At 33.1% G+C, this 26089-nt stretch overlaps 1 protein-coding gene across 16 annotated transcripts in view; it reads left to right on the top strand.

The window, feature by feature from the left end:
* LOC115885251 (inter-alpha-trypsin inhibitor heavy chain H6-like) overlaps window positions 1-26089 on the top strand; it is a 99254-nt gene that overhangs the window by 60601 nt on the left and 12564 nt on the right. For 6 of the 16 annotated variants that reach the window (XM_030904114.1, XM_030904107.1, XM_030904099.1 and 3 more), the window contains 9 exons: window positions 3724-3777; window positions 4149-4226; window positions 7452-7496; window positions 7882-7959; window positions 14349-14644; window positions 17313-17516; window positions 18584-18781; window positions 23136-23238; window positions 23303-23454. In XM_030904114.1, the coding sequence (XP_030759974.1) occupies window positions 3724-3777; window positions 4149-4226; window positions 7452-7496; window positions 7882-7959; window positions 14349-14644; window positions 17313-17516; window positions 18584-18781; window positions 23136-23238; window positions 23303-23454 (1208 nt within the window). The remainder of the gene's footprint in view (window positions 1-3723; window positions 3778-4148; window positions 4227-7451; window positions 7497-7881; window positions 7960-14348; window positions 14645-17312; window positions 17517-18583; window positions 18782-23135; window positions 23239-23302; window positions 23455-26089) is intronic. The other 10 variants (XM_030904177.1, XM_030904185.1, XM_030904169.1 and 7 more) reach the window with 8 other exon arrangements.

Genomic DNA, 26089 nt, shown 5'->3' with positions numbered 1-26089 from the left:
AAGAAAATAATGCACTTTCAGAAGAAGCCTTTAATTCTTTACAACAAAATTATCCGAACTTTTTTGACTTTCCCGCGTTGCGTTCCGAACTGTTTGTTTTATACAATACTTCAGAGGGTTTAAATAAACATAGTGTTAGTGAGTTATTAAAATCTATTAAAGAATGTGGACTACATCGTGCGTGTCCGGAAACCGTTAAGCTTTGTGAACTGTCACTTACCATACCCGCGACAAGTACATCAGCAGAACGTAGTTTTTCTACACTCAAGAGGATTAAAACTTTTATTAGAAACTCTACAGGACAAGAAAGACTGTCTGCTTTAGCAATGCTTTCCATTGAGCAAGAACTACTTCAGGAACTTTCTGAGGAACCAAATTTTTACAACAACGTTATAGATGAATTTGCAAAGCAAAACCGAAGATTGGAGTTGCGTTTCAAATAAGGTTAGTCTCAGTAGAGTAAATCATAAATTTTGATATTTTTAAAGTTTTTATTGTGTTTAAATATTATAAATTTATACGGAACAATATTATTTTCATTATTAATCTGTTAGGTAAAAAAAAATATTAAAAAAAACTTGGAACTTGATATAACACTTGACCCCCCCCCTGCTCGTCCGCTCCCAAACAGCTTCCCTATTTCTCAAGGGCTGGACACGCCACTGGGCTATACCAGGTAAATTCGAATTTAAGTAGCTTATTTTGTAATTTAAAATTTATACTTTGTTTTTAGATAATGTAAAATTTATCAAAAATCTTACATTTTAATCATATGTTTCTCAATTTTTTTTTCTAGAATCCGTAAGTCAATTAATATACAGGTAGTTCCGTTACAAAAAACACACCTTTAATGTGTAACTTTTTTAGGAAACCCTTAGAACTGTATATAATTTTAAAAAATGCTTTAAATTAACCTACATATTATGCTTCCAAGATTTTATGTCAATAAGCACTGTCGTTCTTCTGAGCCTCTGCGTCGTATTATATTCGCCACCCTAAAAAACCTCATTAGATTCGCCACCCTAAAAAACCTCATAATCGTGTTTCTGGGATCAAAATATACTACCCCTAAAAATATTTGCGCTTATTTAAGACTCATCCTGTATATCCTTGTTTGTGCTTCTATATACTCTTTTAAGGAAACATGCCCGCACAATGATCCTGAATGTTCGCGAACGTTCGCCTTTGTTACGAATGAAAACGTTCTTTCTATAAACAACACTAACTGAACATACCGATCTGGTCATCTAAACTGCGTGGTCTGGATTTTAACGTGTAATGGTGCGTCCAGACCTGAGGAGTCGAGTGCGAGACGAGAGCAAGACAAGAGCGAGACAAGAGCGAGGCAAGAGCAAGACGAGTGCGAGACGTGAGCAAGACATTTTCTATCCATTTTTTGACGCAAACCTGCCACGAGACAAGCGAGTTGGATCGTAGTGAAAGGTGACCGGTTTGTGTAAACATGTCCGATGAAAAACCTGCAGCAAATAATAACGCATAAGTAATAAATTTTTGTATCTTTAACATGATATTTGGTTCATTCTATTTTATTCATCGTCGATTTTTTCCCCTTTTATCCTTCATTTGTTTCGAGACACGACGTCTTCTACAAAATCCGTTTTTTAGAACAAAATATTAATGGAAAAGTTATAGAAAAGGTTAGGAAGCACATTTGAAAATTACTGTAGAGTACACAGGGTACTTCAAAAAGTGTTACGGATATACCGGGTGCGTCTCAAAAGTGGCTCACGCCTATAACTTTTTTATTTTTTCAGATAAAAAACGAGATTTGGTATGCTAGTATATGACTTAAATTAGGATTGATTGACATATTCAATTGTTTTCGGCCACTTCCGGTTTCACCGGAAATAACTACAACATGTGATTTTTAAATGGTATTTTCCTCGATATTTTCTTACTTTATTCGAGAAAAAATAACACTCTGACTCTCTCACACGCGGTATGTTTTAATGAGAATACCCTATTTTTTATTTTATTATTAGATTCTACGTGCAATTCGGTAACTTATTTGCATATCATATTATATACATATCTAAAATAATCGATTTTGTAATAATTCAATTTGTTTAAAGAAATATTAGATTTCGGTACGGTAAAAAGTGTCAGTGACGCAAAATTTGTAAATTCTATTAATAGAATTTACAAATTCTATTTTAAATAGTCGAAATTCATAAATATATGTTGAACACACTGTAGCATCTAACTCAAATATCTTTACCTATATCTCTTTCTTCATCCCTATAAAACTATCAAATTAAACTAACTTAAATAAAACTATCAAATTAAACTAACTAACAAATTTTAGCACTCCAACTGCAGAAACAATAGCATTCATGACAATTTTTTACGACTCTGAAATCTAACATTTTTTGTTTAAGCAAATTGAAATATTACAAAAACTATTAGTTTTAGGTATATAACATTATACCTCGCATTATACATAAAAAAGGTTATAAAATTTTACGCAGAATCTAAAAGTATAAAAAAAATAATGTATTACATTTAGAAAACCATGTTATATCCGTAACACTATTTTGAACCACCCTGTATACTAATTTTAAAATGTGTATCTTAACCTTCTCTACAGTTTTTCTATGTTTTTAATAATTCTAAAATACGTTTTAATAATTCTCAAAACAAATAAAATAATGAACTTTATCGTTGGCTCACTCTGTATATTTACTAGGTAACAAGATTCAATAATAATTAATCTTCCTATAATAATCTCCTTCCTGTATGTTGCCAGTAGAGAAATATTTTTTTATATTTTTCCCAAGTTTTATTCACATATCTACTCACGCATCGTGTTTTTTTTTAATATTCTTTATCTTTTGGATTGCATAATATTGGTTTTTCTTTATATAAATCGATTAATTTCAGCTGATCTTCTTCCTGAAAGTCTCCATTTCAATATGCACTATAATATCAGAGCTAATATCTCGCAGTCGAGCGAGCCTACCAAAAACACATCCAGACTTGGCTGCGAGCTTTCTTTGATCTCGACCGTTGAAAAAACGACAGGGAACGGATAGCAACGAGGCTCGGTGGGTTGTCTCGCGAGCCGCTCGCGAGGCTCTTACGAGACCCGTCCACACTTAGCGAATTTGGAATGTCTCGCGCTCGTCTCGCACTCGACTCCTCAGGTCTGGACGCACCATAACAACACTAACTGAACATACCGATCTGGTCATGTAAACTGCGTGGTCTGGATTTTAACGTGTAAGACAGCGATGTAGACAGCTTAATGGAAAATCAAATGTATTAAAAAGAGATAAAAGTTGGGTTGATACATTTCTTCTATGTGGTATTGCCGGATTTTGCATCATATTTTCAAACCTCACCAGTAGGCGTTTAGGAAAAATGTTGCATCTACGGTTGGAACTTTATTTTTCACAAATAGTTACTCATTTCACTACAGCTGTAATACATTATATTTAGTTTAGATATATTATCTTCATTTTGGTAGTATCCATTGAAAGTTTTTAAAATTGTTTTTTTTTCTACACACATTTTCCTACATACGTAAAAGCCGGCAACACTGTATGCCGCTTTTTATTTTGTTTCTTTGCCAACCAGTCATTTATATTTATGTCTGTCGGATGCATTAAAATACAGACCACGCAGATGAAGTGACCAGGATGGCACCTGTACATATAATTTTAAAATAATTTACTAAAACATTAATATAAGGATCTTTAACAGGTGCGGTTCATTATCAGTCTGGACACTCTGCAACTTTATTTGGTGGTAAAACAGGTAATTTTTGTATAGCTATAGACAGATATAATAAATTGCGTGGTACTTTTTATCAGAAAATAATGTTTAAAGAAACCGTAAGAAATATGTTATTTGTTCGAAAACCTTTTTAAGCATAATGCTTGATAGCAATAATGCACATTTCTATGCAATATTCAGAATCTCTACAAATAATTGTTAATGAACTTTAGAAATTTAACGTCGTATGATCGAAAAAAAAACGGCGTCCAGTTGGCTTGGAAATGGCGATCGATGACATTTTCCATATAATTTTCCAAATAAAATGACAGGGGCCTTCATATCATAGCCACGGGTGACGCCGTTTTTTTTGTTCATATTTTGTAGAATATTTATATAGGTTTTTTAAACAGGTTCGTTTGGTTCATTTATGAAATCACTTGGGGGTTTTCGGTCAGCACCATCTTCAAGTTCATCTGCTAGTAATACAGGTAATTTTTAAAAAGTTATACAGGGTGCTACAAATTCGGGGTACGAGCATTGGTATCTCGGAATCCCGTAATAGATACGAAGATGGTTAAACTGGGGCAAAGTTGCTCCTTGGCTGTTCACCAAGATGCCATCAAAAAAGTTTTAAAAATTACAAGGATTGCTGAGTTTTTTGGAAAAAAACCGAATTTTTTTGACAATCAATTTTATTTTTTCATGTCGTTACTTTTTAGAAAATTAAAAAATCAGTTGCACATTCTCATAGCCACTTTATTAGGGCTGTCTGATAGTATTTTTAGATTTTCAAATTAGCTCATAATTTGTGTGAGATACAGATGCCAACTTATTTTTTTTTAAATACTGTAAAATCGCTTATTTCTGGGGCTTACTCAACCGGGTCTCAGAATGCAAATTCACCTCAAATATCCATTTAGTTGGTCATTGGCAAGCACTCTCTCATTGTACATGAAAATAGCAAAACAAACATTTACTGATCTGGATAAAATTAATAGTTAAATAGTAAGACTCACCCGGGGGTACTCCGCCCCCTAGCCACTGATATATTCTATTCAATATATCCCATTCCATATTTTCCATCTAATTCAAATATCATTCGGATCTATTGGTTAATAATCTTCAACAACTAGCTAGTGTCACCTGAAATAGTATAGGGGGCTTCCCCGGACGCAACTCTGCCGCTAAACAGATTCGCATCCCAATCGAATAAGCTAATTGGGGTACCTCACTAGTCTCTCTACCCCAACGCCGCATCGTGTCAATCGAGAAGACAAGGGAGACCTCAAACTCTCAAGACCAACCTCGAAGGCAAGACGTCACCAGAGGTTTTCTTCCGGTCAAACGACCCGTTGCCTTACAGTACTTGCAACGTTTATAGTCAAAAGACTCTCAACCCCCAAATATCAGCTCTATAACAAAACACAACACAACAGCCGGCTGGCCAGTCTACTACTGAACCGCCGTAGGCAAGCTAAGCCTCCTCTTACATCACAATTTTACCGGATCGTAAATGTTTACATTACTTGCCAATGAATCATACTATTTTCTCTAATCGACTTTGAAATAGAGTGTTTTAGCATTACTAGATAAATAAATAGAGAGTTTCCGAATTATAAAACCATTATTATAACCAACTTATTTTCCAAGTTTTACAATACGGACCTGCATTTTTATTTCACGTTTTGTAAGAACTCTGTCTCCTGAGTACAATTATATGCTACACTTAATTTTTTTTTTTGTTTCAGACATTTAAACACAATTTATTTAAACTAATTTCAAGCCCTGCTCTGTTTTTTTTTAATATTTAATCTCTTTACCGTTAGAATATTGATATAAGCTTTCAGACTTAACAAAGACGTGGTGTAAAACATTGAATACGGAAAATCAAATGCAATAAAATAATAAAAATAATATAAAAATAATATAAATAAAATAATATTATGGAAATATTCCGGCGACACGTCATGGTCCAACCGATAGAATCGTAAAAAAATATTAAGAAGAAACGGAAGTATTATGAATACAGACCACAAGAATTAGAGGAAAACGAACATCATAAAGTATACTGGAATACGCAAATACAGACAGACAGATCAGTAGTTCATAATAAGTCGGACATTGTTTGGATAGATAAAAACGAAAAGAAAGCCTACTTAATCGACGTAGCTGTACCAATGGATCACAACGTAGTCAAAACTGCAAGGGAAAAAAATTCGTAAAAGTATCAAGACTTGGCTCTCGATATGAGGCAAACGTATCATCTAAAAGCAACCCGAGTAATACCACTCATCATTTCATCTCAAGAACTTAAAGGAGCTGAAGCTACAAGAAAATATCATAAGCAGCTATTTTGGGTACGGTGAACATAGTCCGCAGAGTAATGAACATTGAGCCTGACAGCGTGACAAAAAAATATAAATGCTCGTATAATAAAATATAAACGATTAAATCATTTCCTCGGAAGTAAGATTGGAAATGGTAGAGTAGTATAATGGCCAACGAGGTTCCTGGACCTGTCGCAAAGGGGCGTGGGGACACTACTTGACGTCATTTGTAAAAATGGAATCAATATGTCTCAACATTAACAATAAAAAGTTCAAATGCATTCGGAAGTATAAGAAAAAAAGTTCAAACAGCTATAAATAAAATTGAACGAAAAATAAATTTGTGCAATTGGGAGGGTGGTAACCCTTTGGAACATGTAGAGCATTAGAAACTAGCTTATAGAAGTTGATTTATTTATAATAACTACGATTAATATTATGCATATCATTAGATTACCACACTGAGATTTCAAATTCAATAAAAAAAGTTATAAATAATATCTTTAAATTGCTGACCTGGAAATTATTTATTTGAATCTTCCAATTGGCTCCATTTTCCTTATTCAATGTTAATTAGCGCTGATCAATATTGTTGCGATGAATATAATCAGTTTAAATAATTTAAAAAAAACCAGAGTCGGACAGTAGTATCCATGAAAGTTTTTAAAATTGTTTTTTTTTCTATACACATTTTCCTACACACGTAAAATCCGACAACACTGTATGCCGCTTTTTATTTTGTTTCTTTGTCTGTCAGCCAGTCATTTTTATTTATGTACATGGGGGCCGTACCGCCGGCACACGAACGCATTAAACAAGTTGCAACAGAGACACCTTAGACAACTGTTAAGAATCAAATGGTATCATCATGTCTCAAACGTATCAGTCCTTGAAAAAGCAAGGTGCGAGAGTTCTGAAGTCATGATTACTATATCCCGCTTAAGATGAGCTGATCACGTATGCAGGATGCAAGAAAACCGCCTACCGAAATCTCTTCTTTACGGTGAGCTTATAAACGGTAAAAGGAAACCGGGTAGACAACTCAAAAGATACAAGGATATTTTGCATGAAAACTTAAAGGGGATAAGTATGCAGCAAGCAGCGCACAATAGAACGCAATGGAGGAGAATTGTAAGCTCAGTTAACAACAACAACCAAAAAGTAAAGAGGCGACAAAACAATGATATTTTTGAATGTCCGTAGTGCGGTAGACAGATAACATCACGTATCAGGCTTTTCAGTCACAGAAAAGCTCATGAAAGAAAACGCCATATTCTTCTGATGCGTGTCGAATTCTCGTCAGCGAGTAATAGCAGTAGTAGTAGTATATTTATGTCTGTCGCATGCATTAAAATACTAAAACATTAATATAAGGATCTTTAATAGGTGCGGTTCATCATGACTCTGCAACTTTATTTGGTGGTAAAAAAGGTAATTTTTGTTTAGCTATAGACATATGTAATAAATTGCGCGGTACTTTTTATCAGAAAATAATGTTTAAAGAAACCGTAAAAAATATGTTAGTATGGATTTGTTCGAAAACATTTTTAAGCATAATGCTTGATAGCAATAATGCCACATTTCTATGCATTACTCAGAATCTGTACAAATAATTATTATTGTTAATGAACTTTAGAAATTTAATACCGCATGATCGAAAAAAAAATGGCGTCCAGTTGGCTTGGAAGTGGCGATCAATGACATTTTCCATATAATTTTCCAAATAAAATGACAGGGACCTTCATATCATAGCCATAGGTGACGCCGTTTTTTTTGTTCATATTTTGTAGAATATTTATATAGGTATTTTAAACAGGTTCGTTTGGTTCATTTATGAAATCACTTGGGGGTTTTCGGTCAGCACCATCTTCAAGTTCATCTGATAGCAATACAGGTAATTTTTAAAAAGTTATACAGGGTGCTACAAATTCGCGGTACGAGCATTGGTATCTCGGAAACCGTCATTGATACGAAGACGGTTAAACTGGAGCAATGTTGCTCCTTGGCATGTTCATCAATATGCCATCAAAAAAGTTTTAAAAATTTCAAGGATTGCTGAGTTTTTTGGAAAAAAACGGATTTTTTTCACAATCAATTTTATTTTTTTCTGTCGTTACTTTTTAGGAAATCAAAAAACTAATTGTGCATTCTCATAGCCACTTTATTAGGGCTATCTGGATAATATTTTTAGATTTTCAAATTAGCTGATGATTTGTGAGATAAAGAGGCCAACTTAATTTTTTTAAATACGTGTAATGAAAAATTAATATACAGGCTGTCCTATTAAAACTATTTAAAAAGCTCGTTACGCCACTGGAATTCTACGTGAATAAAGCCGGGACCCCACTAGGCAACACGTCACGCCACGCCACGCCACACCACGTCATGAAGATCTGTGCATATGTTTTTCTATTTAATTACATGTGTTGCTTACACACTAGGGCTCACGCCATCCCACGCTATCACACGTGTGATGGGCGATTCGTCTGTTCCAGATCTCACCGATGCGTGTTATCGCGTTATCGCGACAATTCGCGCACTTATGCGAAGCGCGGCGGAAAACCATGCAACGGACTAATTTTATGTTATACATATAATGTACCGGGTGTCCCACTAAGAATAGCTCTCGGCTGTATCTCGGAAAGTATTAGCTCTAGGGCCTACGGAAAAAAATATTTATAACTAAAGGGGCTATGAGAAATTGCTGGAAATTATTTTCAAGTTTTTCACAACCAAATCAAAAATAAAATAAGAAAATATATTTTTTACAGAATTTTGCCTAGATAATGGGTACTATAAATAAGCTTCCGAATCGTATCACACGTATCGTATCACACGAATCGTATCACACGTATCAGGCTTTTCAGTCACAGAAAAGCTCATGAAAGAAAACGCCATATTCTTCTGATGCGTGTCGAATTCTCGTCAGCGAGTAATAGCAGTAGTAGTAGTATATTTATGTCTGTCGCATGCATTAAAATACTAAAACATTAATATAAGGATCTTTAATAGGTGCGGTTCATCATGACTCTGCATGTGATATGCTTGTCTACGTGTGATACGCTTCCGAATAAATAAGCTTCCGAATAGCTACCGAATAGCTTCATAATCTTCAGTAAATTTTGGATTTTTTTTTGTTAGAACCAATTTCCCCTATCTGCTAAAATAAAGTGGTGGGGGAAGGTTAGATCTATCTTTATTTAAATGTTAGTAACTCCGGACTGGATGATCAGAATTCAACAAACCAGCGCTCGTTTAAAAGAGCGTTTCTTACTCTATATTATACCATAAAAATAATAATAATAATAAGGTTTTGAACGTAGACGCTAGGGGGCGCTTTCTTACAATTTAACAAACATAGCGCCTTTTTTCAAAAAAATTAAATAGGATAGTATGTGTTATTTTAGCTGATAGTAAAGAGTAGTAAAAACTTAAAAAGTCAGCAGAAACCGCATCTTGATATCTTCTTTCGAACTGAAGATATTAGCAAAATTATAATAAATACCAAAAAATAAGCCCTTAATTACCTTATTTTTACAATACAGTATCAGTAGCCCTCTTGATTAGGCCCATTCTAACAAAAAAATAAGATAGAAACAGTTTATTTAAAAATCGACGAAATACCAGAATACCATAATACCAGATGTATTAATATCGAATAATTAAGATATTAATAATAGTGAACAAGAAACGATGATTCAGTGAAGTCATGGTAGGCTTTGGAAAAAAGTTGCTTTTCGCGTAATAGTATAAACATCAAATTGTTATTAGATCAACATTTTGATAGTCTTAGCAGCGTTTTTTTCCTTTTAAATGCTTTTTCAAAATGCCTCTATTGTTTGAAGTAGTTGAAGTTGTTGAAAAAACGTGCAAAGTTTGTTAAATTGTAAGACAACGCCCCCTAGCGTCTACGTTCAAAAGCTTATTATTATTGTTTATATGGTACAATATATAGTAAGAAATGCTCTTTTAAACAACCTCTCGCTTGTTGGATTCCGATCATCCAGTCCAGAGTTATTAATATTCAAATAAAAACAGATCTAACCTTTCCCCACCACTTTATTTTGGTAGATAGGGGAAACTGGCTCTAACAAAAAATATTCAAAATTTACTGAAGATTGTGAAGCTGTTACTTATAGTACACCTTATCTAGGTAAAATTGTGTAAAAACTCCATTTTCTTATTTTTTGTTGCAATTGCGCCCCCTAGCGGTCGTTCTACAAACTTGAAAATAATTTCCAGCAATTTCCCATAGCCTCTTTAATTATAAACACCCTGGGACACCCTGTACGTCCGCGACTCAAACGAAGCAACGGCTTGCGCCGTAACCACCGTAATAACAAGGCCGGACAGCTTATTCGTGACGTCATCAACTGGAGGCCTAAACTTTGATTGTATTAGATACACTTTATACGTATATAATGGATATAAACTTTAATTGCACTGACTTTTTAATAAATAATAATTAAACATAAAATTTGAAAAACATCAGATTGATATCCCATCTTACATTATCCATCATCATTGTATTTATTTATGCTGTAAGTGTGTCTAAGTTTCTTTTATTTCCTTTTCCAAGTCTATCACTATTTTTTAACAACAGTAGTTTTTCGTGTATTTCTAATAGAATTTATGACAATTTTTACAATAACTTAGCATTATAAATAGAACATACCCAAGTAGCATTTGAACGTTATCTAACGTCGCACAGTGGTTCCAAATGGTGAAAAAGTGCCGCATGTGATTTTATTGACGTAATTTTTTGGTTAAGGGATACATTTTGTAATTGATTTTGTGGAGCACAAAGTTAAGGTTTCAAGGTATTAAAAAACGTCAATATTGTGAAGTCCTTAACATCCGCAAGACCAGGACGACTGTTCTACATCCACGTTGGATTTTAGTTACTTAAAATTCGTCGCTAAGCACTTACGTTACGTTTGGTTTCATATTCGCTACCAAGAATACATAAAAACCTAACCAAACTACCTAATTACAAATGGATTCATAATCACTCCTCGAATATAACTATAAGTGCCTATCTAATTCATATTATAATAATTCTGAATCATTAATCCAGACATCAGTTTTGTCAACGGAAGTCACTTTCTTGATATATCTGACTAAAATACTCCGGAAAACAACGAGCGCCTTCAAAATTAGGTAGATTTATGAAATAAAAATATCTATAAAAAAGTAACTCGCAAAATATTTTTTTTTAATTTTCTAGCTGGTTTAATCATAAAACTGTACTGTGGTTCCCCCCAAACTGAACCTTATCAATATTATTCTACTAGAAATCGAAATGTGAATATAAATTTTAAAAACAAAAAACGATTTTAAAATGGCTGACAATCGGATATGTGTTAAGAATGGCGGATTTCTGTGTCCGACTTAATATGAACTACCAATATACCAATTCCGACCGGGTCTCCAACATTAGTCGTCTCACACGACCGAAGTCATCAAACCGGACGACCGGCAATCATATTATGACTTATATAATTCCAACGTACGCCACGTAACCTCACTTTGCGTATCAGTGATTAGTGGAACTATATTTTAGTTTTTGTTTTCTCCTTAAAAAAATGGGCAGCCACTTTTTTAAGCCTAACCTCACATGTCGGAGGAGGATGGGGTCTGCTAGTTTCCTAAGCTAAAAAATGAAATTAAGATGCACCAGTGTAATGCAGCATCTCTTCCGGATAAAAAGCATTTACGGGTGGAGGCAAGACATCACTACTACTATTATTATTTTGCAAAAGCCTCGACCTCTTTCTGTAAATGTAGATGAATGTCTAAATGCCTTTTTAGTGTTTTTTAGGCATAATAAAAAAATTAAGTTTGTTTACAAAAACTTTTTATTAGGTTATGTTCATGATGTTCATTAGGTCGCAAATGCTACTTAATGGGTTGTATTTACTGACGTAAATAGAGATACGTAAATTAGGTTATAAATATGAACATAAAATACAACAAAATATAATTGGACGTTACTTTAGGGATTATCAGTGAGACGTATCCTATTCGGACAACGGGTAGACGTCGGGCTAGTTCAAGCGTATATTTACGTCGTGCAAGCCAACGTGGAACGACGTTGGGAAATTAATAAAAATGGTACGTTGTTATTTTGTACGTCGACATATCGTTCGATTTACCGACTCGGATCCAACGACGTCGCTTTTAATAGGAAAGCGACGTCACAGGTCGTATCACGAGCACCCGACCTAAATTTGCACAAAGTCTGACGTCGCTTCAGGTCAGATTTAGTTCGAAGTCAGATAGATGCTACTTGGGTAGCGGAAATTTTAATAATGGTGTTATTACTTTTAATGTAATCCAAATATATTTTTAATAAAAATATTTTTTTATTGTGAGTTTTGAGAAACTTCTCATGGCTTTGCAAGACTTTGTTAAAAATTATATATTCAAATAAAACTATATTAGTTATTTCATCTTTTGGAAACCCAAGACTGCCTTTAGTAAGGTTTTTTATAAGTGAATTTTGTTCAATATCAGTGTTGTCTGAAAATGTTAAATTAATTTTAGGGACATTAATGACTGAATCTTAAGTTTCTTCGCCTTCATATAAATGTCGAACACAAATACTGTACTGACTCCCGGCTAACTGTCTATATTTTCCAAACCTACTTTCAAGAGGATCAGTTTGCAAGTTCTCTAGTAAAACCTTCCTCATATTTTACTTATTAAAACAATATTTTATTACTTCAAGCTCAACCTGTTACTCAACTGAAGTTAATAATTTTAATAATCGCCCCGGAGCAGGGGGCGTGAAATATCGATAAAAAACATAATATATACTATAAAAAATATCTATTTTTTATTGTTTTTTTTCTCATATTATACACTATTGTGAACCTAAAATATTCCTTTATTAAATTTGATTGATAAAAAGTGAGAGATAATCATTTATTGACTGGTATGATTTTTTCCGTATTCTATTAAAACTATTTTTATATACTATAATATTTTTAAAAACTCGGAAAAGACACTTTCAAGCTTCGAAATATATCTGGCGAGTGAAAAAAGATCCACAATTTGAACTTTTATCGGGTAATTATCAACTCTGCTAAATAGAGTTGGGCCTCCAGTTGGTGACGTCACGAGATTTTTACGTCACAGCTGTCCGGCCTTGTTATTAGGATGGTTACGCTTGCGCCGGCGGTGAAGCGACTTTCGTTGCAGACCTGGAATCCAAAGCGAAGAAATTCTCTTCGGCGTGCTTCGCGTGTCCTAGTGCGCGGTGGTCAGCGGAAACTTTCTTTGTTTCCGCTCATTTTCGGAATTTATTTTGGGTGTCTTCGGATTAATGATTCTAAGGTTGTCTTTAGTTAAGTACCGGTTTGTTTTGTTTGAATTTGTTTCTTGTAATTTAATTATTGAGATCATGGATGATGAAACATTCATTTTGATTATACAGAGCTACAAAGAATTATATGATGTTGGGGACCCAAATTATCATAACCAATTGAGACGAGACAATATATGTGAAGAAATTAAACGATTATTGCTATTTTTAGATCACAAGTAAAATAAAATATTTTCTACGGATGTACGGACTACTTAATTTAGAATAACGAAAAGATCTACCCATTTAAGAAAACATGCATTACATAAAATAATATACATTATTCTCTATTAATTTTATTTGTAGACTATTAAAAACTTGCCTGAGACAAACTGAAAGTCTTTTGTTAACGCCAATTGGGTAGCGAAATCTAGAATTTTGAAGCTCATTCATTATTAGGGTCATTCTATAATACTTGAAAAAATTTCTTTCGCCTACCAGCTTTCGTCTTCCTCAAATCGGAGTGAAGGTGTATTCTCCATACGCATTTCTTTTTATATTAATGTTATGAATCCAAGATCTTCTCTTTTTGTGCCGCATTTCCTTTTTTTAGTAGCATATTATACATAAAATAAGGAAATTTCCCTCTGAACTGCTGCTGGAACTTGAAGACATAATGAAGTCTTAATACACCTTTATCAAACCGTCACAGAGATAATACTAAAATTGAAAGGGTCAGCTCAAAAGAGAGAATAAAGCTTGATTTTCATGCATCCGTTATCCGACGATACGATGATACGATATTAATTTTATTGGTTGAATTTAAAGGCTTCGATTAAAGCTTTCAAATTCAGCCAATAAAATTAATATCGCATCATCGTATCGTCGGACAACGGATGCATGAAAATCAAGCTTAAGCGTGTGGATTATATACGTGGATTATTTTTATACATTTACTTAGTTGTTTTTTGTTTCAGCAGTCAAAAAAAGATGCATCAAGGGTGCGTCATTCACAAAGATTAAAAATTCAAATGATGGTTCAAATCTGGGTGTGTATGAGCTTCGCCTTGATATTTTTGTAGAGAATAATTATGCGAAATCTAAACTAACTGCAAAAATTAGGAATGACAATAATACACGAAATGGATTTGGTGAATTTCCCATTAGGTTGCCAGATACTGCTTTTATTTCCGCGGCTTTTATGGAAATAAATGGACAACGATGCCAAGGTTACATTCAAGAGGATTCTAAGGCTAAACAAACTTTCGACAAAGTAAGTAATTGTAGATGTAGATTGTATGGGAGAGAAGTTAATAACCGCGACCTTATAGATCTCTTGTGTCCATCTTTCTTGAGTTATGTCATTGTACAGGGTCGTGTCCCACTAAGAATAGCTGTCGGCTGTATCTCGGAAAGTATTAGCCGTAGGGCCTACGGAGAAAAATATTTATAACTAAAGGAGCTTTGAGAAATTGCTGGAAATTATTTTCAAGTTTGTAAAACGGCCGCTAGAGGGCGCAACTGCTATGGAAAATAAGAAAATAGAATTTTTACAGAATTTTACAGAATAGATTCATAATTTTCAGTAAATTTTGGATTTTTTTTGTTGGAACCATTTTCCCCTATCTGCTAAAATAAAGTGGTGGGGGAAGGTTAGATCTCTCTTTATTTAAATGTTAATAACTCCGGACTGGATGATCAGAATCCAACAAACGAGGTTTCGTTTAAAAGAGCGCTTCTTACTCTATATTATACCATAATAATAATAATAACAAGGTTTTGAACGTAGACGCTAGGGGGCGCTTTCTTACAATTTAACAAACATAGCGCGTTTTTTCAAAAAAATTAAATACGATAGTATATGTAATTTTAGCTGATCGTAAAGAGTAGTAAAAGCTTAAAAAGTCAGCTAAAACCGCATCTTGATGTCTTTTTTCAAACCGAAGATATTAGCAAAATTATAATAAATACCAAAAAATAAGCCCGTAATTACATTATTTTTACAACACGGTATTAGTAGCCCTCTTGATTATGCCCATTCTAACAAAAAAATAAGATAGAAATAGTTAGTTTATTTTAAAATTGACGATATACCAGGATACTATAATACCGGATATATTAATATCTAATAATTAAGATATTAGTAACAGTGAAGAAGAAACGATGATTCAGTGAAGTCATGGTAGGCTTTGAAAAAAAGTTGCTTTTGACGTAATAGTATAAGAGTCAAATTGTTATTAGATCAACATTTTGATAGACTTATCTTTTGATATGCTTTTTCAAAATACCAACAACTTCAACTACTTCAAATAATAAAGGCATTTTGAAAAAGCAATTAAAAGATAAAAAACGCTGCTAAGACTCTCAAAATGTTGATCTAATAACAATTTGACGTTTATACTATTACGTCAAAAGCAACTCTTTTCCAAAGCCTACCATGACTTCACTGAGGTTTATTGTTCACTCTTATTAATATCTTAATTATTAGATATTAATGCATCTGGTATTATGGTATCCTGGTATATCATCGATTTTAAAATAAACCAACTGTTTCTATCTTATTTTTTGTTAGAATGGGCATAATCAAGAGGGCAACTGATACCGTGTTGTAAAAATAATGTAATTAAGGGCTTATTTTTTGGTATTTATTATAATTTTGCTAATATCTTCGGTTTGAAAGAAGATATCAAGATGCGGTTTTCGCTGACTTTTTAAGCTTTTACTACTCTTTACTATCAGCTAAAATTACATATAGTGCCGTATTTAATTTTTTTGAAAAAACGCGCTTTATTAAATTGTAAGAAAGCGCCCCCTAGCGTCTACGTTCAAAATATTATTATTATTATTTCTATGGTGTAATATAGAGTAAGAAACGCTCTTTTAAACGAGCCCTCGCTTGTTGGATTCTGATCATCCAGTCCGGAGTTATTAACATTTAAATAAAGACAGATCTAACCTTCCCCCACCACTTTATTTTAGCAGATAGAGGAAAATGGTTCTAACAAAAAAATTCCAAAGCTATTATTTATAGTACCCATTATCTAGGCAAAATTTTATAAAAATTCAATTTTCTTATTTTCCATAGCAGTTGTGCCCTCTAGCGGCCGTTTTACAAACTTGAAAATAATTTTCAGCAATTTCTCATAGCCCCTTTAGTTATAAATATTTTTTTCCGTAGGGCCTACGGCTAATAATTTCCGAGATACAGCCGAGAGCTATTTTTAGTGGGACACCCTGTACAGTCTGAGGGCTTTGACAAAAGCCAGTATCTGAGACGACTTTGCAGAGGTTAGTTCTCCATTGCCGATATCAGTCGTAACAAAGTTTATGGTACGAACGGTTGTCGTCTCGGTACACTCAGTGATGAGGTCTTCTGGTGTTCCCCCATTTTCTCCAAAGAATATGCATTCGCCGTTGTTTCTTAGCGTCAATCTACTGAGGTATTTATTGAGTATCCTGCTAAAAATCCCATGACAATCCGAAGATTGTTCTTACTTAAATCAAGGATTTTTTTAAACTTTTGTGGATAGTAAGTTTTGAGAAATTCCTTCGAGTGTCTTAAACCGTTGGAGAATTCCCATTTCGGGTTACGGATTGAGTCTTCTAGGTTCTTGAGTTCGGCTTTACGTTGATTTCCATATGGGAAGCAGGACGGCTCTGGTCCAGTCAGTGTAGTGTTCACCCATTTTCTCGGTAGACCATTTTGTTAAAATGAGAGATAGACAATTCACGAAATGGATTTGGTGATTTTCCCATTAGGTTACCAGATAATGCTTTTATTTCCGCATCTTTTATGAAAATAAAAGTTTTTTGTACTTGAGTGTCATAATGAATGCATAAATGAATGAAAAAAAGTCAAAATATGATGTATTATGTATTTTTGAGAAACACTGTAAACTACAGGTATATCTATTGTGAATAATTACATGTTGTATTTTTAGATTAGTCACCTTCATGAACCAGCACTAATGATACAATTAAAACATGATAGTTATAACACTTATAAAGTTCAGTTTTATGTTAAACCTAAAGCTGAAGCTGTTATTACTGTTGTATATGAGGAACGATTATCTCGAAACGACAATAAATATGAAATAATAACTACATTATTTCCGGAGGAAGTTAATGGAAATATATATTTTCAGGTAAAGAATTAGATAATAGAGGTGAGCAAAGATTGAGCGAGTCGTTCATTTATACGAGTTTTAAAAATGAATCGTGAGATTCGATTCACCGCTTAGAACACGGTTAGTTCAATTTGAATGATGGATAAAATTTAAACGAACGAGTCGTAGGTATTGAATCGGATCACAATGCGACTCGTTGTTTCTACGGCTCGTGCGTTCAAAAAATCTTGAGAATTGATTCGTTGTTTTTAATACGATTCGTTCAATTGTATCGTGGCCAGCACGTATCCATAAAATTTGAATGAACGAGTCGTAAGTATTGAATCGATTCACAATGCAACTCATTCGTCTCTACGGCTCGTTCGTTCAAGAAATCGTGAGAATTGATTAATTGTTTTCAATACCATTCGTTCAATTGAATCGTGGCCTGCACGTGTCCATAAAATATGAATGAACGAGTCGTAAGTATTGAATCGATTCACAATGCGACTCATTCGTTTCTACGGTTCATTCGTTCAAAAAATTGTGAGAATTGATTTATCGTTTTCAATACGATTCATTCGCTTGAATCGTGGCTAGCACATATCCGTAAAATTTGAACGAACGAGTTGTAAAAAAAGACTCGTAAGACTTGAAGCGGATCACAATGCGATCATTCGTTTGTACGGTTCGTTCGTTCAAAATATCGTGAGTATTGATTCATTGATTACTTCGTTCATTCAATTGAATCATGGCCTGCACCGATCCATAAAAATTGAACGAACGAGTCGTATGAATTGAATCGGATCACAATGCGACTCATTCATTTTTACGGCTCGTTCATTCAAAGAATCGTGAAAATTCGCCCATTCCTTACAATACGGTTTATTTAAAAAATGAATATTAGAATTATATACTATGAGCTTGGGTACCCACATTTTTGTAATAACAATGATGTAAATGTCGAGAGAAATCTCTGAACACCTCACTAGTGGGGGAGAGGGATCAAAGATTCCTCAAAAACGCTTCAAGTAATTAATGGACACTCCCTTAAGCTATCTATTATTATTCAATAAAAGTCCTATGCAATGTGTTTATAATTTTAGGCTAAGATTGATGTGCCTTATCCGCTTAAGTTTGTCCGTACTACATCGAAAAATGAAGCTAGTATTGTCAATATCAATGAAAAGGTAGTAGATGTTTTCTTTAAAGAAGACCTGGTCAAAATTAAGGTAATCTCAAATCAAGATGGAGCACAATTTGTGATTCAGTATGACATTGAAAACGATTCGTCTAATAATACGGTAAGTAGAACGTAAAATGTTTTTTTCAAAAACCATCTTACATTCTGTAATTCTGTAGCTTAGAAAAGAGAATTCTGTAGCTTAGAAAACGCTAAGCGCGTTTAGACGCTCAGCGCTTTTTTCGCTTAGCGCCCACTTAACTACCGATTTGGATATTTTCATTTGACGTGCTTAGGGTCTTTACTGATTGCGCTAAGCGATTCGAAAACCGTTACCTAGGCTCGTTTTGCTCATCGATCTTTCAGTAAAAATAGAAAAAATTGTGATTTTGTGCGTTCTCTTGCTCTTTAGTGAAAACTACTTCTTCTTTTATAGATTCCTCAATAAGTAATTGATAATTTACGACTTTGCAGCTATAAATATTGGTCAAACATCTAAAACGCTGAGAAGCGTCTATATCCATAGAAAAATAGGTTGACATAACTCAACAATAGGTTATGAAATTCACGTAACATTGACATTTTTCATTGATTTATTCACATTTGACTATTAGATACCTGAGAAATTGCGATGCTGTCAATATGTGGTCAATATGTGACACTGACTTGGCGTTCCGCTAATCGAATACTTTCGCTTACCGCTTTGAAAGCGTAAAGGCGGCCACGGACTTCGTTGTTTTTTTAGCAGTGTTAAGCCGGAGTCTCATGCATCCGAAATCCGATGACACGACGATCCGACGGTGCTCTTATTGGTTGAAATATTTTGACACCAATTTTTATCCGATAATTTTAACTAATCGTCCGACGTCGTATAAAGTTAAATTTTGTTTAACTTTTGTACGATATCGTGTGTTTTTTAACCTCACTTTTTTTGAAAACATTTGTTTTTAAAAACAAGTTTAGTGGGAAGTGGGCAATTTGGGGATATTTGGCGAGGAAGTTATTTTTATAAGTGTTTCTCCAATAAAACATGACATGAATCTCTATTCAGTGCAGCAGAAAAATGTCAAAAGTGTCAAATTTCGGAACGAACTTTCGGATGTATGTGACAGGCCTTTTTTATTTCACAGGATAACTTCAAATTTCGGATGTCGTACCATCGGATTTCGGATGCATGAGACTCCGGCTTTAAGCTTGATTTTCATGCATTCGTTGTCCGACGATACGTTGATACGATATTAATATCGTTGGTTGTATTTAAAGGCTTCGATTGGTTAACCGTTTCTAACCAACTGAAGTCTTTAAATTCAACCATCAAAATTAATATCGTATCATCGTATCGTCGGACAACGGATGCATGAAAATCAAGCTTTAATCGTCGATAAACACTGCTGGACTAGATAATTAAAATTGTATTTGCACACTACGTTAGTGTAAAACGGTAACAAAATCAAACGCGTCGATTTACTTGCAGTGGCGGCAGTGATAGAAACACTAGAATTAAAAAAAAAAAGAAAAATAGAAAAAAGTGGGCTATTGGTTATTTAAAACATACCAGGATCTCTCATCTTCTTTAATTCCTTGCGGAAATTGCTACGAAAAGAGTCTATTTTATTGTTTACACTTTGTAGAGTAGCTTCCATATCCACCTCCTTCATTTTTTCATGTAGAATTTCATGAGCTTTATTTTTTGTTGTTGCGATTTTTGTAATCATCAGTCTTAATTTTCCATAACGAGGCAAGAACATATACACAACGTCTATAAACTATATTAAAAACGCTTTATTTAAATACTGTAAGTCCATGTTGGCTAAAATACTTTTTTTGAAAAAGTTACAAATTTATAGAATCAGCCATACAAATGATACAACGACAACTAATAAATGCAACATGTACACGTGCACCAATGTAAAAGACCGCCGGTTAAAAAGTATTGGCGCACACATTATCGGTTTTCACGAACATGGATGAACCGACGCTTAAGATTTCAAGCAAAGGCAGAAATTTTCACCGACGGTGATGATATTCGTATTGTGCCACAGACTAATCAGTTTTAATCGTCGTTGTTAATCGCGGCGATTAAAAATGACAAAAAAGAACGAAGTCTGTGGGGCCCTTAACGTTTTTATATCGGAAGTTCCAGACTTCGGGCCCTCTATGCAAAAAATAAAATTAAAAACCAACAAATAATAATTTAAAAAAATGATTTGTGTAACATTTAAAATAGCAATTTTTATTTAATTCGGCATATTTTATACTCAACCCTCTGGCACGGCATTGACCAAATAGCATTGGTGCCAACTGGTAACAATTTGATTTCTGGTGTTATTAGTCCTTGTATTTTTTACTCATTGGGTAGGTACTCTGTTATTTCTACACACTTAATTTCATAACAATATAAACTGTTCAACTTTAAAACTAGTTTTAAATATCAACTAACATTAAATCATCCTGTTGATGTACAGGGTGTCCCAGGCTGAGCGTGCATTAGAGTTTTATTACAACATCTAGACCGGAGATTGTTTGTACATCATTGTTTCACAAGGAGATCTCTTGATTAAAAATATTTTCAATATGGTGGCACTTCCGGAAACACCGGAAGTTGACAACAACTTTCTTATTTTAAATAGGTACCCCAATTTTTTATTACATATACTTCAATTCACTGATTCACATTTTGATTTAAAGACTCTATACCTAACATTAACCGTTTTTAAGAAAAACAATATTTAAAATTTTTAGACGAAGAAAACTGCCTATCAAATAAGTATATATAGCCTAAACGTTAAATTTAGTGATTACCACAGTCACTGTGATATAAAGATAAGACATGTGGCTATCTATTTCAAAAATTAAGTTGTTCGAATGTCATATACTGTTTGACCAGCAGATCTGAAGCTACGGAAGGAATGCAAAAAAAATCGATATTGCCACGTTTATCTATAAAATTGCAAAATTGCCAGACATAAACTATAAATTTTAATATATTTTTAATAGATATAAATGTGTTCAGCATATATTTTTTAACGTAGTTCATATTGTTTGGCCTGTTTTATTTAATAACTTATTTCTTTCATTCTGTATAATCTGCTTATTATGAAAGGTGAAGATTTTCCAAGGATATCATCGGCAAGCCGGCATCGCCGCACATTGCCGCCTATTCATCGAACATGATTGGCGAGGGTACGTCACAGGATTTGTTACCACGCGGTTGCCATGGCCTTTACGCCTTTCCTATTCACTTACTTTATCCCCAGCTTCACGATCTCTTTTGGAAAGAGTACAAATTAATATTGATTACTATTGAAATATCCAGTGGCGGTGTGATTTTTTTGATCATTAGTACTTTCTTTCATTATTTTGTACCGGTTATCCAAACTTTATTCCTATATTTTTCGTATATTTAATAGTTAAGTTGTGTTTTATTCTTTTGTTATATTGTTTTTCGTTCGTAATTTTTAATTATTAATATTAAGTTTGATCGTATATTTGTGTTTTAAAATGAATAAATTGGTTAAGGGTTAGGACTAATTAAGACGCTACATAGCCAGACAAGAGAAATAATAGCTAATTTATAAGTAGAATAATAATAATGTAATTATTTAGAATGTTAAAATTAAATATTGGCTAATAGGAAAAGCACACATTTTACCAAAATATTTTAGCTAAGCTAAAATAAATATAAATGAACGTGGATGAAATCTCATTTGGTTTATTTCATTGTATTAATAATAGGGTTTGCGACGAAGAAGCTACAGAGAGTTCGCTTAAGTTGCCGCTTAAACGTAAAATTGAGCGGATATCTCTTTATACCGGAGGTAGCGTATCGGCTATATAAAAAAAATTCACACAGAAGATAAAAAAGGCTGGAAACTAACCCCGATAAAATGTTATCTAGCCCTGGAAAGAAACGACCACGCGAGGCAGCTGTTGAAAACCTCGATGACTTTGATGTTCAAGTGGTCAGGAATTTGATAAATAGATTTTCTCTCGAATTCAAAATCGTCCCTACAATTAGAAAACTTTTTCAAAAATTGCATGAAGAATCGAATTGCGATATAGATAGGAGATATAAATATATACTTACGCGAAATTCAAAAATATCGCCAAGAGGGCCGAAGTATTATCTATTTGGATGAAACATGGGTACTGTACTGTACCCCGTAGCTTCAGATCCGTTGATCACCCAGTATGTTAGCTATTGAGTGTTTAACATCAATATTCATAGAATTTTACAGTGAATTAAAGTATGTAATAAAAAATGGGGGTATCTACTTAAAATAAGAAAGTTGCTGTCAACTTCCGGTATTTCCGGAAGTGCCGCCATATTGAAAATATTTTTAATCGATAGATCTCGTTGTGAAACAACAATATGCAAAATAATTCCGATATTCATATATCTAGATATTGTAGTTCTCTAGAAACTTCTAATGCGCGCTCAGTCTGGAACACCCTGTATACTAAATTTTTTGTAGATTTTACTGGACGATGGACACTATTTATTTCCGCCTAAATCTTTGGACATGCCTAACCAAAACAAAATTATATATTTTGTCGTAGATACCATGAATATCTCAGGTCTGGTATAAGTTTTGTCAAAGAAACTTAAAATGTATTAATTTAAAAAGCTCTTTACTTTCAGATAAAATTAAAGAATCGTTGAAGGCAGTATTAGGCCACCTACAACCAGGAGATATGTTTAGCCTTATTCACAGTGGGACAACCGTTACATTTTGGGACATAACTTCAAATAAAATTGTATTAATGGGATCAGCGATTTCTTCAAACGACACTGTAAGTAGAGATGGGTATTTTAAAAGATTTAGGTCCGGAGTTACATCAAGCTTCATGGACCTACATCCAGGTTCTACTTCTGCCGGATCTATATCATTCTAACCTACAGGGTTGTTCACCACATACGACACGGAGTATAGCAGCTAAACAATTACATTTTTACAAATTGTAAGTTTTGGGTTCGTTGATGGACTATTAGAGCTACAATTTAAAAATATTTTTACGAGATACAGAGTGTCCCAAATAAGCAAAAAATATTATAGTTATATTTTTTTAAATGGAACACCCTATATATTATTTTATTTTTAGATTCTACGATTGAAGTAAACGTAAATTTGATTAAGGTTTATCATACTTGAACTCTACCGTTTTTGAAATATTTTCAATTTTATGAAATTGCAGTAAAAAATTTTAAGCTTCATTTCTCCAAGGGTATCAAAGTTTTTGATACTAAATATTTGCTGAAGTTTATTTATTGATCAGATATTGTATTGCAATAATAAACAAAATACTGCCTTATACAGAGTGTCTAAAAATTTATATTAAATAATTATTAGTTTTAACCGGTAGTAACTTCTTTAATTTAAATAGAACACCCTGTATATTTAACAAGAATCAGATGCACAAATTAATTGTTTATCGAATTGTATTATACCATTCTTTATTTATCTCTTCAAGTTTTCTTAGCATTTATTACTATACCCATGGAATATTGACATTTTAGATTATTTTTAAAGATGTAACACATTTTCAAAGAGTACAGATACTAATATTGTCCATATAGTTCGCTCATTTCATTAAAAAATAAAAAAAAAACTGTTTATTTTTTTTGTTAAAGAGGACCAATTAATATGATCCCAGTATTCAAACTACATTAATTGACGGTTTACGTTGATTTATAATAATTGCCCCAAATACTATAAAACTGAATTTTGTATGTGTATGAGACAGTACGGTAAAAAGTTATAAATTTTATTTCATTTTTTTGACGAATGCTTATTTATAACAGAGGCGGTCATTTTCATAACTTTTAATTATATTGATTTCTCAGTCAAATCCACATTTATTTAGAATAATTTATTAATTAAAACAATTAAGTACCAATGTAATTAACTAATTTTTGGGCTGAAGTAATGGTGGTATATTTAATTGGTATACTCTTTTACAAAAATTTAAATAGTTTTTTTGGAAACAAATGGGCTTGCAATATTATTATTTTTACCACAGGTAAATTTTTTAGATATGTTGCTTTAAAAAAATCTAAAATGTCAATATTCCATGGGTATAGTGATAAATGAGGTATAAATTATAATAAAATGGATTTTCTCTGAAAATTTGAAGAGATAGATAAAAAATGGTATAACACTACTGGATAGACAATTAAATTGTGCATCTGATTTACCTGAAATATACGGGGTGTTCCATTTAAATTAAACAAGTTATTGCCATTTAAAACTAATCATTATTTAATATAAATTTTTGGACACTGTATAAGGTGGTATAATTTTTATTATTGCAACACAATATCTCATCAAAAAATAATCTTCAGTAAATATTTAGTATTAAGAACTTTGATACCCTTGGAGAAATGAAGCCTTAAAATTTTTACTGCAATTTCATATAATTGAAAATATTTCAAAAACGGTAAGGATTAAGTGTGATGAACCTTAATCAAATTTACCTTTATTTCAATCGTAGAATCTAAAAATAGAATAATATACAGGGTGTTCCATTTAAAAAAATACTCGAGAAAATACAACTATAATATTTTTTACTTATTTGGGACACTCTCTATCTTGTAATTTTTTTTTTAAATTATAGCTCTAATAGTTCTTCAACGAACCCAAAACTGACAATTTGTAAAAATCTAATCGTTTAGCTACAACACTCCGTGTCGTATGTGGTGAACAACCCTGAATAATTTTAATTTAACTATTTTGTTTTGCACGAACCTTCCGAGTTCAAAAGTTTTATAGTCTATTAGGGAATACTGATATTTGCGTTTTTTGAAGAGGCATTAAAGTTGTACTGTCGTCTAGAATTTCGTTTTATTTGGAATAGGCATCTAAAAGTTATCTGCAAAAATCTATCTAACTTTAAATTACTAAAAATTTGTAATACGGCCCAGAGAAAGCTGCAATTAAAATACCAGCAAAAATATGATTTTGTCATTGTCAAATTCGATGTCACATTTTTTTATTTACAAGAATTTCTGTGGTTTGTAAAAGGTGGTTCATTTTTTTCTGAATTGGAATGATCATCTACAAAAGAATTAATTGAACTGAGAATAGTATTCACGGTTTATGACTGGTTTGCTGTTCATTACTCGATCACTCGCAGGCCTCGCTCATTCAACATTCTCATACATCCACAACAATTTAAGAGATAATCGAAATATTTGTAACACATGGAACTTTATTAAACTATACTAATTAATAAAATGTTTACATAATTCCTCTTTCATAGCCAAACAATACACCAAATGATTGTGAAATTCACGCCTCATAATAAGCATTCCACAGAGGTGTCGTTTTCAGTCCATTTAAATTTCTGTATTTAATATGCCCATAAAGACGGTTTTTGAGTGTTCTCTACAGGAAGAAGTCGTTCGGCGAAAGATCCTGTGGTCTTTTTC

The sequence above is a fragment of the Sitophilus oryzae genome, unplaced genomic scaffold (assembly GCF_002938485.1).
Source record: "Sitophilus oryzae breed Bouriz unplaced genomic scaffold, Soryzae_2.0 scaffold_111_pilon_pilon, whole genome shotgun sequence".
NCBI classification, from domain to species: domain Eukaryota; kingdom Metazoa; phylum Arthropoda; class Insecta; order Coleoptera; family Curculionidae; genus Sitophilus; species Sitophilus oryzae.
This window is presented reverse-complemented; position numbering and strand designations above follow the sequence as displayed.